Consider the following 16,109-nt stretch of genomic DNA (forward strand, 5'->3'; position numbering starts at 1 on the left):
GCTCACATTTATGGGAGGCCACAGCACAGCAAAGGCAGTGTCATTGATGAGCTTGTGGCTGGGATTCAAAGTCAGCCCCAAAACTTGGCAGCCTGCCTGATCAGGGCAGGAAAGGGCCTGCTGCAACAAATAGAACAGCCCAGAGTCCTGTTTGGAGTTGCCAGCCCCTGAGAATGCCAGGTGATACTGACCAAGGACATGCATTTCAGGATACTCACTGAAAGAGTTGCTAATATCAGGCTGTACATGGGAAACTCTGCCTCACTACAAGTGTTCTTCCATATGACAGCCTCAATAGTCAATACAATATGAACCCATTGTGCTATCTCATTTTTATTTTTATTTTCCTGCTATTTGTTAAGTACTTCAGAGGCCATTCATGACCAACTTCCCAAATGGGCAGGGGACTAACCATATATGGCAATCTTATATGTCTGCTTCATAGACCCCATCATACCTGTGGAGCTCTGCAGTAAGTATGCACACAAAGATCTACTCATATGCCTCAGTATCACTTGCCAAAATTAGCACTGTGAGACAGAAGAGGAATACCTAATCAGGACACCCCTGCCAGTATCTATGGAGCATGCCATGGAGAGGCAATATTTTCAGCTTTTTGTGCATTTAATGGGGCTCTAGTAAGAGCTCAGTTAGTGTGGCTTGAAGCCATCAAAAAACTTGGCATGGAGAGCTGAGACTGAAAGATTACTTTGAAAGGGAATCTTTGTCAGCATACCAGCCAATGGGAGTGCTTCAAAATCCCTTTTGAGTGACCGGAGTCATCGACAGGCCAGAATTCTGGCGTGTCAATGACTCCACTTTGGCAACGGGCTAAGCAATGTAAGTGAGGACTGTTACTGTGCTCAAGAGGGCTTGTATAGACTCAGAAGCAAGCGGGAAATCAGAGAATATTGGAAATGGCCCAGGCAGTGTGATTGAAGCTGTCTATGCCATCATTTTGACATCAGATAAGAAACCATCCTCAATAACCTGGTAAGGTGTTTGCTATGGCCCCAGTGAGCTTATATAAGCCTGCTACTTCACTCTTGGGACTGCTCATGTACTGGACAACCCTATGAGATGGTAGTGTAAGTACACATTCAGGTATGTATCCCTAGATTGTGTCTGTGAGCAAGACAAAGCCAGCAGTGGATGCATAGTTACCATATGGAGTATGTGACCTTCCCAAAGAGGAATCATACACAAACAGGGGCATGTAGGGCTCAGTAAAATGCAGAAACTCTATGAAATATACAGACACATCAAAGACAAGTGTATGATTGCTTTGAGCTGTATTAGTGATCATTACATGGTGTCCATGAGAACAATATGGCACAGGATGGCCAGATTACCCATCATAGCCCTTGTTACCTGTATTACAGAAGCTACTGAGCTGTACACACTGTCTAAACCACACATATACATTAAAGTGTACACATAGACCATATTTGAGTCATACACAGGTACTTTGAATCTTCAGAAGCACATGTGCATTTTTTATTTTGCATTTCCTGGCCCGACCAGCCACTGTATGCACTCAATAAAATTCCTGTATACTCTCTGAATGAAGGGCTATACTATGTATACTATGACTTGTTAATGGCTGAGACTATATAGGCCCTACAGTGTGTGAGCACTTGCAGCAGTGGGCCACCGAGTTGGCAGTCACATGATATGTTCACCAGTTTCCTTATTGAGGGAACTGCTAAGGTATTTCATGGCCCTCATATCCATAACAGAGTGATTGGCCACTGCATTTGTTTGTATCTGTTGGTCCAAGTTGCGTTGTCTGGGAGTCTGAAATCTCAGACTCAGATAAGCAGCCCATACTAACGGTTACTTATCTCTGCTTATCTGGGTGGCTGCAAGTCACGTGCACTGTGGGAACAAACTGCCATTCCGGAGGAATCACTAACGTGTTTCATGGTGGTCCATCATAAGAACAATACCTTTGTACCTCAGGGATTGTAACTGTCTCAATCCTCAAACATCAAACATTTGGGCTCCCATTTTAAGCAGATCACTCCAAGATATCATAGCTCAGTACCCAATGTGGTACTGTATCTTGAAAGCTGACTGGCAGCCTTGTGACACCTGTCATTATGATGATATTGACTTCATATGACCTGACAGTACTTCAGGATGGCATCACTGAGGCCTTCCAATTTATTGGGAATTTATAATCTTTCTTTGGGCCCAAAACAGTAGGTTTTGTCCTCAGAATGAATATTCTGCGCATTCTTGACCGCTTTTTTGCAGTCACATGATCAATGACGTGTGGTCGCAGCACTGCAGCGATAAAACACCACTGTGAGTCCTGCGACCCCACATCATGGATCATGTGTGAGATCTACTGGGTTCAGTCCATTTTACCTATAACATGGAATTGACCCAGTATTGCCATTTGATCTTACAGGAGCTACATTCATGGTTTCAGGTTATTGTGCAACTCTGAGTGCCACAGAATTATTGACACACTCAGGATAAGACAATTAGAGAAGTGACCTGAAGACATAGCTAGAGCAGCAGCAGCTATCAAAAATCTAGACTTAGATCCAAGACACAATTTGAGTGTTGTCCCAAGCATACTATATTGGGTCACAATCTCAGTGACCTTAGCACTTGACAAGCCCTCCTCACTTTGTGTGGGCTTTAATGTCCTTAAGTCTTGTACATAGCTATGTTAAGAGACCTCAAGATGAAAATCTCAGAAAGAATATGCAGTCCTTGAGTGGAGCTCAGTACTCAATCTTCTCACTTGCTGGGGAGAGGGCCATGGCTGGCAGTACGATCCCATTGGTTTAGACACATTGAGGTGTGAAGAATTCAGTATTTCCCATTTTCACTGTCTAGTTGCTGCCTGGCAGCCCAAATACTCTATGCATCCTGGTTATCTACATTGTTGATTTCAGTGCTCCATCATGAGCAATATTACAATTGAGCAAGTAAGCCACCATGTGTTGTGTGTCATTGCTATATTCATAGGAAACTGTCTGTGAAGAGCACATACTTACACTGAGACTTGCACATGGAATCATTATTGCCTTTGCTCAGTATTCCAGTAATGCCTACTCAATGGTCATGGTATCCAGTCATAATTCTCATGAACACAAAGGTTTTCAACCTTTGTGAGATAACTTTTGGTTTCATCTGCTGGCTGACACTTCCTTCTTTTGTATGCATGCACAATTCACCACCATATTGCTCTTGTTCAACCACCCTCTCAATATATACAGATTCTCTACTGTTTATTTGGAATGGCAGGTACTCCACCAGATATTACCACAATGCACCATGTGTAATAATACCTGCTTCTTGGACCCTCCCATGATATATACAACACTGTTAAAATGGCACACGTGTTCACTCCTGGGTCTATGGTGTTATTGTGTGACTTTCCATATACCATCAAAGAATCCAGCATGAGTAGCTGACATTTTATGCTAACATGTGAAGGGAAATGTTGCTGCCAATGAGAGTGATCCAAAGTCACTTATTATTGACTCGAGATCTAGAAAAGGACAGTCAGATATTTGCCTAGAAGTCCACTATAAGTATGGTCTGTTGCTGGTTGCCTAGTGGCAGTCTGAGTGACAGTAGACATTGTACAAATAGACATCATCAATACATGGTACAATCATTCCCTGCCAATTATATCACCCAAGGCTCATTGCGTAACTTGAACAATAGGACCTGGTAACACATCAGCCTATAATATGATGGTAGAGGTTAGATATGCTCCAAGCAATTATCATATGAGGGAATAGAGTTGATGTCATCTCATTCTCCACCATTTGTCCAGCACTGCAGCAACTATGAAGGGCTGGGATGTATGGTAAGTCTGCATGTCTAGTTTCTCACCTCATGACACTGGTAGTGTATACAGTTCTCTAGTAAGAGTAGCAAGTGCACAGTACAGTGTCTCTGTGTCACTTCTAGGATCAGTACAGTGTGAACAAATTCTGGAACCCATATTTGTGATGGCTATGCCATTATACAAGGGACATGCAAAGCAAAGTCAATGTTATGAGTGTTTCCAGCATTTAATGGTACCTTTGTGCTGCAGGTATTCATTGTTGAGTGATCATGGTCCACATAAGGGGCTGAGAAGCCAATTACTAGTTACAGCAAGTAGTACAAGGTGGGAATCATATATAACATTTCCTTGTTTTGTCTGCATTTTCTGAGCCCAGACTCAACAACTAATTCAAACTTTCCAGGTCAGCTACTACATAGTATTCACACAATTCATAGGTAATTGGTAAGCATCACAGGAAACACAAACAATGTCAAAGAATGAGTGTGAGGCATGTGCTTTTTATTGTTCTTTGTTGGATGGTGCTATATTAATATGAAAGTATGGGAAGGCATACTATGTACAGACTCTATGACACATTATATGTGACTGAGAATATACCCAATCGGTTTTTTCTTTACATTTTTGGGAGGCCACAGCACAGCAAATACATGTCACTGATGGGCTTGTGGCTGGCATTCAAGCTCAACTCCAGAGTTTGGCAGCCTGTCTGTTCAGGGCCTGTTGAACTGTTGAACAAAACACAACAGCTTAGGATCCTGTTAGGAGTTGCCAGTTCCTGACAATTCCAGGTGATACTGGTGGTTACAAGATATACAAAGACTCACTGAAAGAGTGGCTTATATCAGGCCATGCATGGGAAACTCTGCACTATCATAGGTTTTTTGCCACATGTGAGCCTCAATAGTGAGCACAATATGAATGTATAGTACTCCTGGATTTTTCTCTGATTTTCCTGCTATTTATCCAGTACTGCAGAGGCCATCAATGGCCAACTTCCTAAATGGGCAGGAGACTAACCATATATGGCAGGTTTCCATGTCTGCCTCAAAGACTCCCCTCATACCTGTGGAGCTCTCTAGTAAACATGCTTACCAAGATCTGCTCATATGCCTCAGTATCACTTCTCATGGTCAGTACTCTCAAAGATACCTAATATGGACACCCCATCAGTATCCATGAAGCATCCCATGGAGAAGGAATATTTGGGTATTTATTTGAGTATTTTTGCGCATTTAATGGGGCTCTAGTAAGAGCTGAGTTAGTGTGGCTGAGAGCCATCAAAAAACTCGGCATGAAGAGCTGAGATTGAAAGATTACTTTAAAAGGGAATATTTGTCAGCATCCCAGCCAATGGGACTGTTCCAAAATCCCTTTTGAATGACCGGAGTCGTCGACAGGCCGGGAATTCCGGCCTGTCGACGACTCCGCTTCGGCAATGCACGCTTATTTGCGCGCTTAGTAAGTGATGTAAGTGTGCACTGTTTCTGCAGCAAAACTGACTTGTTTGGGGCTCAAGAAAGTCCCAGAAAATCGGATAATGTTCTAGAAGATCTGTGGAATATCCCTAAGCATATTAAAAATAGAGAGAACCTCAATACATGGTCATTCAGTAGTGGGAAGTCAACACAGGCATGTTATGACAATATTTCCCCATTCATAGCAGTGCTGTGCACATTCCAGACACACTCATGCTGTATGGACTATGTGCATGGTCTATACAGGTCATATCAAATGTGTTTCAGAGACAACAACCTATTCATATTTGGAATCACTTTGCAATTGTCCACAGAGGTTCTCTTTTCTGGATTATGAATATATAGGCAAGGCATGCTGGTTATAGACTCTGAGGACTCTATACAGAATCAATTTCTTACATACAGCAGGCATCATGGATTAATTCAATTGTACATAATATTCCCAGATTTTATCAACATTTTCTGAGCCCAGACTGAGCAGCTGAATGGAAACTGCCATTTTTGGAAGGCCAGCTTCCCTATATAGCGGATCCCAGATGTCAGAGAATCAATGGGCAGTCTACAGGCTTTGATAGAGTCACTTTGAAGGTTGAAAGCAGTGCACTCATGTGTACAGAGGCATATGTGGGTTTTTCAGTTTTGTGGATTGTGCCATAACCACTGAAGTTGATGGGCAAGTCACAGCAGCTACAGACTCTATGACATCATACCTATCAGAGAGAATATTTTGGGGATTTGTTGTATTTGTGAAGGCTACAGTACAGCAGATACATGGACTTGAGAGCCTTTGGCCAAATACAGCAAGGCCAGTCAGAGGCTAATTCCCTTAAACAGCATATTTCAGTGGAGTCTGGGAGACTACACTGCAAGATGACTCGTCCACAGGTCAAAATTTTGACCTGTGGACAAGTGAACCTCACATGGCATGTGGCTGAGCCTATTGCACCAGACTCTGTGTTTCTGCTATCCATCTCCTCCACAAGTACTCAGCATCACACATAAGTCCTATCAACCCACAATGGGACAATAGTGTTATCTAATGTTTTGCTCATTTTCCTGCCATTTATGCAACACTGTAAAGGTGATCTATCATCAACTTCCCAAACAGGCAAGGGATCTACCATATATGGTGATTTTTCATATCTGGTAGCCATAGACCCCTGCATAAGATTGTCAGCCTGTAGGACTCTCCAGTAAGGGCAGTAAATGCAAAACAACATTTGTACATATGCCTCTGCATCACTTGCCTTGGTCAGTACACTGTGAACAAGCACTGGGATACCTAATTTGGACCTCCATACCTGTGTGCAAGGAGCATTGCATGGGAGTCAATATTCCGAGATTTCTCCACATTCAATGTGCTCTAGTCAGAGTCTAGACAGTGCTGCTGACCACATCGGGCAAGCCATCAAAAAACTCGGCTGAGATTGAATGATTCCCTTAGAAGGCAAGGTTTGCCAGTGGTTCAACCAATGACATTGCTCCAAAATCCCTTTTGGGTGACCTGAGTTGCAGAAATGCAGGGCTGCAGTTGTATACAAGTCCGCTTCGGCAATGGGCGCTTAATGGGCGCTTAGTAAGCGGTGTCAGTGCAGACTGTTACTGTGTCAAGAGGGCTTGTATAGACTTGAAAAAAGCGGAATATTCAGAAGATATTCAGAATGAATGAGGTCAAATCCTTATAGCCTTCCATGATACAATTGTTGCATCAACTAGGGCAGTATACTCAATAACACAGTGAAATTCACATTCAGGGAGCTCATATAAGCCTATGATCACACTTCAGACAGTGTCTCTGCAGCATACAAAGCCTGACATCATAGTAGCATGGATACATATGTATGGATGGCCATTATATATCCCCAGATTGTGTCTATGTGTCTATATGCCAGCTACATGCCACAACTACCATATAGAGTAGGTGTCCTGCCCAAAGAGGAAGTAGGACAAGATGTGGTGCCCATGGAGGTCACAAAAATGCAGAAAATCTGTCAAATATACAGAAGTACCCAATAGGAGAATCTGAGTGCTTGGGATTATCATAGACATCACTACACCATGTAGATGGACTACAACATGTGAAAAGAGGTTCAAATGGCTCATTGTGGCTGATTCTGGCTGTAGTGCAGCACCCACTGAGTTGTACAGTGTCTGAATCACATATGTATGTCATTACAGACATATGGAACACATCTGAGGCACAAATAGGCACTTTGACATCTGCAGAGGCACATGTGGATTTTTTTATTTTGCATTTTCTGGACCAGCCAGCCACTCTAGCTACTCAATAATGATAGTGTATACTCTCTGAATGAAGGGCTATCAGATCAGTATACTAAGTCCATTCACAATTGTTACTAACTAGGGCTATGGGGCAGCCTATAAGTGTGAGCGCTAGCAGTGAGCTGCCTGGCTGCCAGTCACATGACATGCTCACCAGTTGCCATATTGGGTGCCACTCGAAGTGTTTCTTGGGCCCTCACCCCAGGACAAAGCACTGAGTCACAGCATTTGTTTGGTGGTGTTGGTGCAAGTCGCGTCGTCTGGGAGTCTGAAAAATTTGAACTCCGCTAACTGACCATAACAAATGTTAACTATACATGGTAAGCTGGGGGCAAATGACTGTACCTGTGGGAAAAAACTGCCGCATTGGGCGCCACTGGAAGCGTTTCAGGCCCGTCCATCATAAGAATGATACCTTTGTACCTCAGGGATCGTAATTGAGAGCAGGGTCAGCCACATCATCACATTTAGCTCACTACATTGCAGGGACCCATCTATATGGGTTGTAATCTATGAAGATATATTCTTATATATGTGTGTGATTGTTTCTAGGCCACAATGAATCATAATCAAAGTGATGTACCCTGTCATGGACGAGGGGTCCAGGATACTAAGCCAATGCTTACCAGAAATGGGTATCATCACACAGTGTGATTTTTCCTGCACTCAGTTCTCTATGTATTGGCCTCAAATCATGTACAGGTAATATACAGATGTCCTTGGTGCAATGGTTATATTTTTATATCCAACCAATCACCTTCTGTCAAGCTGGCCCCCTACAAGGCAGGAGGTTCTCTCATTGGGTGTGTATATTGTGATGATTGATTAGTTAGCCTGCTTACTAAGTAGTTAGTGAAGTAAGTACTCATGGCAATGTATGTTGAACGTACTGGAAGGATCAACAAACATGTGGAATATGCAGGCATATGCTTGAACGTACTCACTGCATGAGTAAGTCGAGTGTTTGCAACGAAGCTCAAGAGTATATAGGAAGGATGAAGACAGGACATATGACATGCTTTGCTAGGCAAACATCTTTGCCCCCTTCGCTCTCCCTCTCTTTGCTTCTCCTCTCACCCTCATCTTTCTTCCCTCTCGCTAACCACTATGTTCATTGTTTGTAGTTAGCAATAGAAACACTTTCCCTTCTGACCCTTGTGTGACGGCCTGATCACCCATCTTGCCTATGACCTAAGTGTTCTTGAGTGTACCGAACCCCCAAGAATAACGAGACTCACCTAACCGGTGCCTGTCTTGTTACACATATACTCCAAGATGTCAATAGGCATGCTCTCAGTACCTCAGCAGCTGTTTGGCCTGAGATATGAGTACATTGGATACTGTTGATGAGTTGAGGAGATGCACTTGGCATGTACCCAATATGGATAACATCATACAGACTGATTTCTCCTACCTCCAGTTTACACTGTATTGGCTTGCAATGCAATACAAACATTGATAGGATGGATTCAATCATTCTGGTATTGCCACAATGAGAATGTTGAGCTGAGCTCTCCAAATGTGAATATCTTTATTACTATTTTGGCACATCCACATGGAAGTTAGTCTGTCAGACTAGTGTACATGAATGTATTGAATGATGTTCAAGCACTACATCAATGAGCCTTTATGATGACAAAGACCCAAACATCACAACTAGGAATTGTATTGCCAGGCATGGCCCGCTCCCCACCAAGTTACACAATATGATGGTGCTACACTTGATTGTTAATCCCTCACATGGTAATTGCCTGGAGAATCTACTATATTGGGCTGGGATCTTGGCCACCTTGCCAGTTGAAGAGCTCCCTCAAGGCAAATCACAGTGTTTCTGCTTGGTTTAGTGTGTAGATCTATAGAAGAACATCTAAAGAATATTACAAAAATACTAGAAAAGATAGCAGCTCATTGAGATGACAACAGTAGGCATCTTCACAATGAGAGTACAGGAAGCCAAACTGACTAGGAAGTTAGTCACACTATGCACATGGAGTTTTGAGGGCCATTTCTGTGGGTAGCAAATCTTGTGATAGTAGTCAGAGACATACCTATGAAGGTTTGACAGCTCCTGACCCTGTGATATGACCAAGAAAACCAAATACAGTTGATGGGTCCAGAACACTTGGCCACTGCTTACCAAATATGGCTATAGTTGCTCGGAATGATTTCTCCTGCTCCCAGCTCTCAATCTATAGGCTTCAAACTGTGTCAAGTCAAATAATAGATGCATATTCAGCCTCTAAAATTTACAATAGATCAAGTGGTGGTATGAGGCTGCAATGACTGACTACCTAGTGCTGACTGAGATCTAGGCCCAATATAGTATTTTTTTAGCTATACAATGTACAGATTCACAGCACTCCAAAGTATAGACAAACTAGGCAGCACTTGGCTTGTTCATATGGGCAATTTGCAAGGATGATTGCATTAAGCATTTACAATGGTATTCATCTATTATTGCCCACTTTACAACTGGATGTTGCTGTTAATTGGACACTGTGACCCTCATAACAAAATAGTCACATGAAGTTACTGGGTTACTTTGAATGTTTGGCTCATTAGATGGCAACTAGATAGTGCAGAAGGTGGATGGTGTATCAGCAGTCTGCATTGAAAAGATACTAGCAGTCTTTCCAAGCTTTACTTCTGATGTAGCAATTCTTCACAAACAGACACATCTAAATCAAAGGGATCACATTGCCAAGCATTGCCCTCTCCCCAGCAAGTGGTTATGAGACCCAACTTGCTTCTTTCCATTCAGTCATTGATCCATTTTCTCAATTATTGTGTTTCACTGCTCTCTATTTAAACCAAGGACAATCAGAACAGTTTACTATTCCTACACCTTACAGTAGTTTTTCTGATTGTATTGTGGATCTTATACTATCAATAGTACACTAAGGGATGCATGGAATATGCTGGCCTTACTCCAATTCTCATGCATGTTCAGCACACAGTGGCAGTGGATGCACATGTTGAGAACCATTTCCTTTGTGAGACTCACACCTGAGTGCCTTGCCAAAGTAAAGTAAATACAAGTTTTGTATTTCCTCACTTCCCATAATGTACCTTACCTATGAATCATTATTGCTGCACCTCAAAGACACCTGATTTCTGTTGTGTCTCCAAATGATCTCCCAGTTTCCATACACTAGGCTTACATTGTGTTGAAAATTGTCAGTTTACTGTCTCAAGGACCACTGTTCTCTCTAGGTTTTGATGACTGTAAAGCTTTCTGCACATGTTGTCCTGTTGGGATCAATTGTGATGACATACCAGATTCTAGACATCAGCTACATTCTCAAAGAATGGGCCTGGCCATGGACACGCATACCAACCCCCACAGCAAGCACTGGAAATTCAAGTGTTCCACAAAGACAGCATTCGTGTCTGCAATAGAAAGCGAATAATGATACACACATACATCAAGACGATACAACGAACAACCTATCCGAAGCACATTACTGAGAGGGAGGTGCCGAAGCAGCAGTGGGAGCAGCGGTAGGTAGTGCAGGGGACGTAGCAGGAGGCGCAGTGGCAGCATGCCCCGTTGTGGGTGGTGCTGTAGCACTGTACGCGGTGGGCCATTGCTGCGTCATCCCTCCATTCTGACCCGCAGGGACTTGCGGGTAGACATAATACGGACCCGGTTGGGTCCCTGGCGCCGTCGCGTGCTGTGTTCCCTTTGGGCCCGTATACGGACGCTGCCACTGCAATCCACGCGTCGACGTCTGCACCTGCGCGTACATCGAGTACGACTCATACGACGTCGTGGTCGAGTACGGCTGATGCGCCGGGTTAGAGTAAGAGTAATTATGAGGCTGTGGCACGTAATGCATACCACTCTGAGGGTAGTGGTACCGCCAGTTCGTCGGTGCATAATGGTAGTTAGCACCGGTGGAATAAGGAGGTGCCTGGGGCGGAGCGTAGTGCTGTTGCGCTGCGGGGGCGTGCACCGGAGGAGCAGGAGGAGCACTGACCGATGGTGCAGTGGACGGCCCGGGAGTAGGGGTCGCTGACAACGGTGTCTGCGTCGGTCGATATTCTATGGTGGGCACGGTGGACGACAGAGGCGCGAACCGGAACCGTGACTGACCAGAAGACGGTGTGGGTGCTGCAGCTGTAACGCAGGTCATCCGCAGCACTCAACGGCGAACAAGAGTCGAAACTCACGATCCGGTTCGGGTGCAGGCTCTGACGGCTTCTGCCCAATAGTCACCCCTTCCATGTTTCCAAAGACCACGCTGCCCCACTTGAACTCTCGCTTCAGGCCCCTGTCCCAGAGCACCTCAACCGAGCACGACTCCTCCATGACACGGACAAGGGAGACCTCGAAGACACCCGCACTGACGCGCAACTTGATCCGCGACATCGGCGACAACGCGAGCAGGTCGTTGCGAATCTTGTCTTGCTTCACGGCCCGCTTCGCTTCCGCAACAGCCTAGCAGGTCGTTAGCATCAGAACGGATACAGAACGGATACCGCAAACCCGACGTACAGGATTATGCTGCGGGCACAGCACCTGAACTTCGGTCTTCTTGACAAGCTTCAGGACGCGGGGTTCAGACTGCCCGCTAGGCGCAGTGAACGTCGTGGCCATTTGCAGGCTCGGGTCGATGGGTACCGGCAGCACTTGCTCTGCGCCAGCGATACTGATACCTGATGCGTCCATCGGAACCTGAAAGCCATCTGGCTGGCGACGAGGATCCAACAGGACGACCTCCTTCTCGACCTCCCTCAACTCCTTGTACACGATGTTGTTCTCGCCACCATTGCGCGCGCACGACACGTGGAACGCCTTTGGGCACTTGCCCTTGGTGCACTGGATCGGGGCGCCATGGGCCTTATACCGCGTCTTCGTGCACGCAGAACATTTCTACCGCTCGTAGGTCAGCAAACCGTCTCTCCAACCGGACAAGATCGTCACGTACTAGGTTCCACCTGTCTTTCACAATCGCATCCACGCCAAACACGACCCGTTCCTTCGCCCGACTCCCATCTAACCTCGCCTCCCCGACCTCCACTTCATCCACCCACGTCTCCGGGACGATGTTGGCACACACTTCATGGGCCATCCACACGCCCTCGCTCGCCTCCATGCTCGACCCGCCCTCGCCCTCCTTCCTCCACAACGGAGGATCATGCACCCTCAACAAGTTCTCCCTCCCCATCGACACGCACAGGCAACACGGGAACACGTCCGGCTCCTTCGGCTTCGGCGGGAGCTTCAGGGTCACCTTCGTCGGCACGCTGCCCTCCGCGGACGCGGGGCGATTATCACTCTTCTTCGACTTGCTGCTGCTGCTCCCGGACTTGTGCTTTTTGGGTGGGCTCGGGTTCTCCTCGTCGCCCGCCTTTCGCTTGAGGGGCGATACTTTTAGTTTGGGTGCTCTCTCGGACTTGGGTGCACTGCTGGGTCGACGAGAGTTCGTGCGCGCGACTTGCATTCGCTCGGCTTCACGATCACGCAGAAGCTGGTCGACGTCGATACGGACGCTGATTGCAGATATTAGAAGGCTCAATTTGTAGTAAGGACACACGTATGGCCTCACCTGAAGTTGACGCAGGCGCACGCCTTCGCCTTCCGCCCGATGTCGATCCAACTGTCAAGGGCGAAATTGACGCTCTCCGCACAATTAAGACCCAGGTTGAAGCCGGCATGGTAACCCATCGGGAAGGTGATGACGAACTCACCCTCACGCTGAACGAGCGTGTTCGGTCGGCATGATGACTGGGACAGGAGATGAGGCGAGGCTAGGAATGACTTGTGCCTCAGGAACTGCTTGCAATTCGAGACGTCAGATGGGAAGTAGCCTGTGCCACGCAAATCACATCATGAGGATTGCTATATGCGCCATGAAATGGAGCGACGTACCTCTCATGGCATTCTCCAGGGTGGGCGCTTTCGCTTGAGGGATCGCATACCAGTATTTCGGCGCACCAAAGTGTATGTAGTTGATGCTGAACAGGTCCATGTCTTCAACATGCCACGCGAACGTCGCCCGCCACATGCCGAAGTACAGGTAGGGCGTGTTGACACCGGGTAGGCCCTTCGACGACGACGGGAGCAAGCGTGACAGTGCCGAGTCCAAGTGGCCAACATTCCAGGCTTTCGTCTCGTCGGTAAATAGTGAGCCTATCAACGTGGCTAAGTAGGCATCCACAAGACACTGCACGATCAGACGCACCCTGCATGTCAGCGCCATACCATGCTGGCTTGCCCAGTCCGCAGTTCCTCCAATACCGTCTCTCCAGCTCTCGACAGAACTCGGTCGTGTAGTCGAACGGAGTGGTGTTTGGCGGGAGCCAATCGGAGTGCGGATCAAATGACTCGAGGAATACTTTGTCTTTGGCCGCCCGGTCGGCGAGGCTCGCCTCCCGCGCTTGCCGCGACTGTGTGGCACGCTTCCGTTTACCTTTGGGTTGTTTGACTTCCTCCTCTTCTTCCTCCTCTTCCTCGTGTTTTGCTTCTACTTCTCCGTCATGCATGACCGCTTCCTCTGTCGCTTGCTCGTTCGAGGCACCTTGTTGTTCACCGGCGGCGTCCTGAACTTGTGGGTGGTCTGCCGCTGCTTCGTCCTCGACATGCTGCGGAGGTGTGGGTAAAGCTGCGGCGCTGTTGGGTGGGGAGGCGAGCGACTGCTCTGCGGCGGCGGGGACGACCTGTGTGGCGCCATCGTCTTCCTCCTGCTTGATCGCGTGCGCGTCGGGGTCATGATCAGGCTCGGCAGTCTCCGACTCCCTCTTCCTGCGCGTCCTGCGAGTGCGCGATCGAGTGGACGCGCCCGCGTTCGCGGCGCGTGCGTGGAGGCCGACGTCGTCAATGCCCGGTGCGCGCAATTCCTCCTTCGAGCAGAGCTCGGCCCACTCGCGCATGCTCATGGCGCGCCGCTTTTCCACGTTCTCCTGCCGGAACAGGCCGCCGCGCCCGAACATGTGCTGCTCGATCGGGTTCTTCAATTTCACTTGGCCCAGCTGGTCGTTCAATGGCGGGAGGGAATCGGTCCTGTAGAACACCGTGGTCAAACTTACGCGACGCCCGCGCAGCGGCAAGCGATGGACTGACCACTCCTTCGGGGGATAATCTTTACGATACCGCTCTTCATACCCCAACACTCGACCCGGTTCAAGTACGCCTCAAAGTCCTGGAACTCCTCCACGGTAGGTTTGAAGACGGGGATGCCGCGCTGGGCCCACGGGTCGTCTTCGGGGGTGAGCCATGTCCTGCCGTCGGAATGCGGGGACGGAGGAAGGTGGGCGTTGTCGGAGCCATAGAAGTGGTCAGGCTGGACGGGGGGCTCTGGGGTAGACTGGCGAGAGGAAGCCGGTGTGAGGGACGGAGTGTGACTAGAGGCGCTGGACATGATGCGATTTGGACGTTGCAATTGACGCGATGGCCAGCGGGAGCTGCGAGCGACGTGGCCCGGACACAGACGGGCTGTTGCTGGCTTGCTGGCAGCTTGCGCGTTGGTCGACGACTGCGAGGCGAGAGACTGCGCGGAGACGGTGGCCGATGTTGGTTGTCGAGACTGACCCAGTCCGGATTCCCGGCCACGCTCGACTTTCCGCCGCGCACGCCCCATTCCCATATATGGCTTAGCCTGCCCTGAATCCTCCTCCTGACTAAGACCCCGTGAGCCCCCTTTTAGGACTTATCTATATTTACTATGCCTCAGAAAGGAATATCTGTCGAATTCTGTGCAGTAAGCATACCTTCCTGCGGTACTCACTGCTCTTTCGCATCTCTTCCGAGGACCGCGACGGCAAGGCGCGCAGTCCGTACAGTACTCCCTCGTGTGCAGTCTTTTCTTCAATATCTCAAACCCCGGTGAAATGATACATACTGAGATTCGTTCATTGCTCCATATTCTATTCTCTGTAGCCAAACCTCAGATCTCAGAAGCGAGCAAGTTTGGTTTAAAGGCTCAGTATGTCCGTATCGCCATCAATTTCTGGCTTTGGGCTCATACTGAGAACATGTTACGAAATACCCATGCAGACTCGTGGACCGACATAACCCACCCACTGGTCCTGGGTGTCAACTCCGGAGGAGAGCTAAGAGCTTCATACACCGTTACCTGCTTGAAGTTCTGGGGCGGCGACTGCGGGTCAAACGTAGATATCCCCTCGCCCAAGAAGCCCGAATCAGGCCATGCCCGCTGGCCTGTTCCGTATGATGAGCAGAGCGCGTTCTTGATAAACGTACCACACCGAGCCATCGAGTGTGCTGTGACGATAGCCCGCTAGCGCGACCGGAAGCTGCGGCAGTGGACAAGCACATTCCTGTTTTCGTCGCGAGCCCAGTCGATGCGTCGCTAATGATGTCTTGCAGGTCTTCATGATGTCGGCGCGGCAGTAATGAACATTCACACTGTCGTTTCGGCTCTGCGGCTCTGCCACGAGGACGTCGGTCATACTCCATGCTGCAAGCACTTGGAGTGCAGCAGCAGACTGTCCCGGAATGAGGTATGGAAGTTCTACTGAGGCAGTAAACCTAATGTCCTTGTACCGTTTCGTCGGCGTTGGGCAGT

At 47.7% G+C, this 16,109-nt stretch overlaps 1 protein-coding gene across 1 annotated transcript; it reads right to left on the reverse strand.

The window, feature by feature from the left end:
- Positions 1-10,940: 10,940 nt before the first annotated feature.
- On the reverse strand, positions 10,941-15,109 carry B0H18DRAFT_1039143 (uncharacterized protein). The gene is made up of 8 exons (XM_048030481.1): positions 14,641-15,109; positions 13,767-14,584; positions 13,454-13,714; positions 13,131-13,392; positions 12,510-13,074; positions 12,077-12,454; positions 11,752-12,019; positions 10,941-11,698 (listed from the first exon to the last, which is right to left on the reverse strand). The coding sequence occupies exons 1-8, from the start codon at positions 14,940-14,942 to the stop codon at positions 11,040-11,042; spliced, it is 3,513 nt and encodes a 1,170-aa protein (XP_047887524.1). The 5' UTR covers positions 14,943-15,109; the 3' UTR covers positions 10,941-11,039.
- Between the last annotated feature and the right edge of the window lie 1,000 nt (positions 15,110-16,109).

This window comes from Fomitopsis serialis (assembly GCF_022376445.1).
Source record: "Fomitopsis serialis strain Sig1Antser10 chromosome Unknown B0H18scaffold_124, whole genome shotgun sequence".
Classification (NCBI taxonomy): domain Eukaryota; kingdom Fungi; phylum Basidiomycota; class Agaricomycetes; order Polyporales; family Fomitopsidaceae; genus Fomitopsis; species Fomitopsis serialis.

Coding starts and splice junctions, on each gene's coding strand:
- B0H18DRAFT_1039143 (XM_048030481.1), bottom strand. CDS start 14,942: ATGTCCAGCGCCTCTAGTCACACTCCGTCCCTCACACCGGCTTCCTCT. Junction 13,393..13,453: donor CCTGGAGAATGCCATGAGAG/GTACGTCGCTCC, acceptor TGCGTGGCACAG/GCTACTTCCCATCTGACGTC. Junction 13,075..13,130: donor TGCGCCTGCGTCAACTTCAG/GTGAGGCCATAC, acceptor ATCTGCAATCAG/CGTCCGTATCGACGTCGACC.